The sequence below is a fragment of the Entamoeba dispar genome, genomic scaffold (genome assembly GCF_000209125.1).
Source record: "Entamoeba dispar SAW760 scf_1105229462935 genomic scaffold, whole genome shotgun sequence".
NCBI lineage: Eukaryota > Evosea > Mastigamoebida > Endamoebidae > Entamoeba > Entamoeba dispar.
Genome location: NW_001855441.1, coordinates 1 through 2,832, shown reverse-complemented (window position 1 = coordinate 2,832; position 2,832 = coordinate 1). Strand labels below are relative to the sequence as shown.

Genomic DNA, 2,832 nt, shown 5'->3' with positions numbered 1-2,832 from the left:
TGATAAACGATGATTCGATGTCTTCAACCATTGAATTTAAACAACAAATCACAAAGTAAATCATCAAGTAAAGTATCTAATAGTGGAAGACAACCATTATCTCTTCATTCTTCTATTATATTAATTACAACAGCAGATTATATTAGAAACTGTACATTGTTTGGAGGTAAAACAAGAGCATGTGTATTAGCACACTTAATCACAGCAGGTATCACTCCAAAGTTTCTTGGCTCTATCAATGTTGTGTGTACAGATTATGGACATCAGAAGAACTGTGGAAAGTTTTCTGTAAATAAACAAATGATTAGATTCACTGGTTCTAAAATTGGTCCAAATCCACTTACCAACGAAAAGTTATATAATTCAAAATATGCTATATTTGACACAACAGGACATTCTGGTGTTGATAATAGTACTACAATTACAGAAGTAGGAGGTGGTATTTTATCTCCACAAAGAGGTTCTCAAATGAATACAGAAAATCTAATTGATACATCCAGTTCTGAAATAACCATACCATCTGAAAGTAACCGTATATTTATTGGTCAAGGATCATCAAACACTGAATTCACTGTACCAGAAGTTAGCTCATCTAACACCAGTTCACAATTACTTCAACCAACACCTGGTTTTAATCAAAATTTAATTTAATAAATGAATAAAAATAAGTAATTTAATTATCTTTTTATAATCTTTATCTCTCCTGTTAAATTATCTATTTTAAGTACTTGATCACTTTCCATTGATAAATACATATAATATGCAACATTAGATGATGCATTAGCAGCTGTTTGTCTGAAAATATATCCAAAATTTTCTTTAGAATATCCTTTAAATATAACAATTGTTGCTACTTGTGTTTTAAATGAGGCATTTAACCCTTTCCATATATGCATATTTACAATAATAGTTGTTTTTAAATGACGTAATCGTGTAATAATTTCTCCCCATGATTTATCTTCTTTCATTAATGCAAATGATGCATCTTCTAATATAATTAATAAATGTTTTTCTTGTGGTTGTTTATAATATTGCATTAATGCTGGCATAAATTTTTCATAATTCATTCCATAAATAGGAAGTGTAGTTAATTCTTTCAATTGTTTAAATGTTTCATCTTCTCCTGCATTTTGTGATACATAAATAACTGCTTGATATAAATGTTGTATTTTACTTAATTTAATTAATTCTTTCATTATAAATGTTGTTTTTCCTGTTCCTTGTTTACCCAATACAATATTAAAACTATTATAATAAAAGAATATTTGTGGATGAACCCTTCGTATTGTATTTCCTACTTTAATTTGACTAAGTTTATTATTCACTAATCTATCTATTTCATCTATTCCTATTTCATCTATTACATTATCATAGGGACTATCATCTTCCATTTCATCATTCCTATAATTATTATCATAATCAAAATATTCATCATTCATTAAAATATCACAATTAAATGAAAATAATAGTTAAAGATTCAATTAGAATAATTGGTAAATAAATTTAATCTCTCCTTGAGAATTCCATTTCTTAATTCTTCATTATATTTTGTTTCTTGTGTCAATGCTATTCTTATCTTTTCTAATTCTTTTCTAAGTCTTCCATTCTCTTCAATAATATCATCCATAAGAATCATTGGATCATCTTTCATTTGTCGTTTAATAAAACCTACTAATTTCTCTCTTGGTGTAATCTTTGCTTTCTTTGGTTTACTATCTTCTACAATCTTAATTTCTGGTGTATTTGGACATTGTGGTAATTGAGTGGTGTCAAAAAGTTGTTGTGTCATTTAACACTGTTAATATGTTTTTTTCAGATACATCTGTTTATATATTCTGTTCCACGTGTCTAAAATCATAATGAACATAATGTTCATATAAATTCTGATACTTATAATTAAATATTAAGTGTGTTTTTATATCTGTCTATCAATGTTTAATTTTAATAATAGAATGGTTAATGTTCTACACATCTATATTTTTGAGAAGAATGGAAGAAGAAAAGAAAAGATATAATAAGTATAAAAGAAGAAGGGAATAGAAATAAATAGAAGGATAGATTAATAAGAGATATAGAAATGTTAATAAGAGATATAGAAATGTTAATAAGAGATATAGAAGTGTAATAAAGAGAATATAAAGTGTAATAAAGGATATAGATTCATTAATAACAAAGAGGGGATCATTAATATCATACATACCATTTATAATGATATATATTAGTATAAATTGTGACTGTATGATGACGTGGCATTTGTATATATTCTTATTGTCTCACAATTATACTAGTCACAATGCGCCCTACGGGCGCATACGACGCTTCGCGTCGTGTGACTAGTATAATTGTGACAATAATTATATTGGAAAAGAGAATGTGACTGTTGACGTGGCAATCACAACTTATACTAATATATATCATTATACATAGTATATAATATCAACTAATGAATCTATATCTCTATTACACTTTCTATTAACATTATATTATTATTATTATTATTATTTTACATTTCTTATTAAACTATCAATTTTTGTATTTATTTTTAAAACTCTGGTAGAATATCATTTATATAATTGTATTGTCACCAAAACATAATAAAATATATACATGTATTATATAATACGTTTTATTATTAAAAGTAGAGTTTGATAGAAACATTAAAAATAATCTAATATGGTATTTATTTGTTTATCAATGTTCTTATTGTTTTTGAGATGTTACATTATTATAATTATTATTAATTTCATCATCACTCTCTATATTATCAGAGTCTTTTATCAATGTACTATATTGTGATTTTATATCATTATAATTCAAATTATTATAAAATTA

At 25.5% G+C, this 2,832-nt stretch overlaps 3 protein-coding genes across 3 annotated transcripts, besides 5 other annotated features; 1 reads left to right on the top strand and 2 right to left on the bottom strand.

Annotated features, from left to right (window-relative positions):
- Positions 1–9: 9 nt before the first annotated feature.
- On the top strand, positions 10–651 carry EDI_235850 (uncharacterized protein; the record flags this gene model as incomplete). Its single annotated transcript, XM_001740422.1, has 1 exon — positions 10–651. The coding sequence occupies one exon, from the start codon at positions 10–12 to the stop codon at positions 649–651; it is 642 nt and encodes a 213-aa protein (XP_001740474.1).
- Positions 630–692: a sequence feature (AT_rich).
- On the bottom strand, positions 678–1,391 carry EDI_235840 (uncharacterized protein; the record flags this gene model as incomplete). The annotated part of the gene is made up of 1 exon (XM_001740421.1): positions 678–1,391. One exon carries the CDS (start codon positions 1,389–1,391, stop codon positions 678–680), a length of 714 nt encoding a protein of 237 aa, XP_001740473.1.
- An 86-nt stretch (positions 1,392–1,477) lies between these two features.
- Positions 1,478–1,789, bottom strand: EDI_235830 (uncharacterized protein; the record flags this gene model as incomplete). The annotated part of the gene is made up of 1 exon (XM_001740420.1): positions 1,478–1,789. One exon carries the CDS (start codon positions 1,787–1,789, stop codon positions 1,478–1,480), a length of 312 nt encoding a protein of 103 aa, XP_001740472.1.
- Positions 1,790–1,982: 193 nt separating this feature from the next.
- Positions 1,983–2,052: a microsatellite.
- Positions 2,053–2,470: 418 nt separating this feature from the next.
- Positions 2,471–2,503: a microsatellite.
- Positions 2,504–2,721: 218 nt separating this feature from the next.
- Positions 2,722–2,744: a sequence feature (AT_rich).
- Positions 2,745–2,795: 51 nt separating this feature from the next.
- Positions 2,796–2,832: a sequence feature (AT_rich).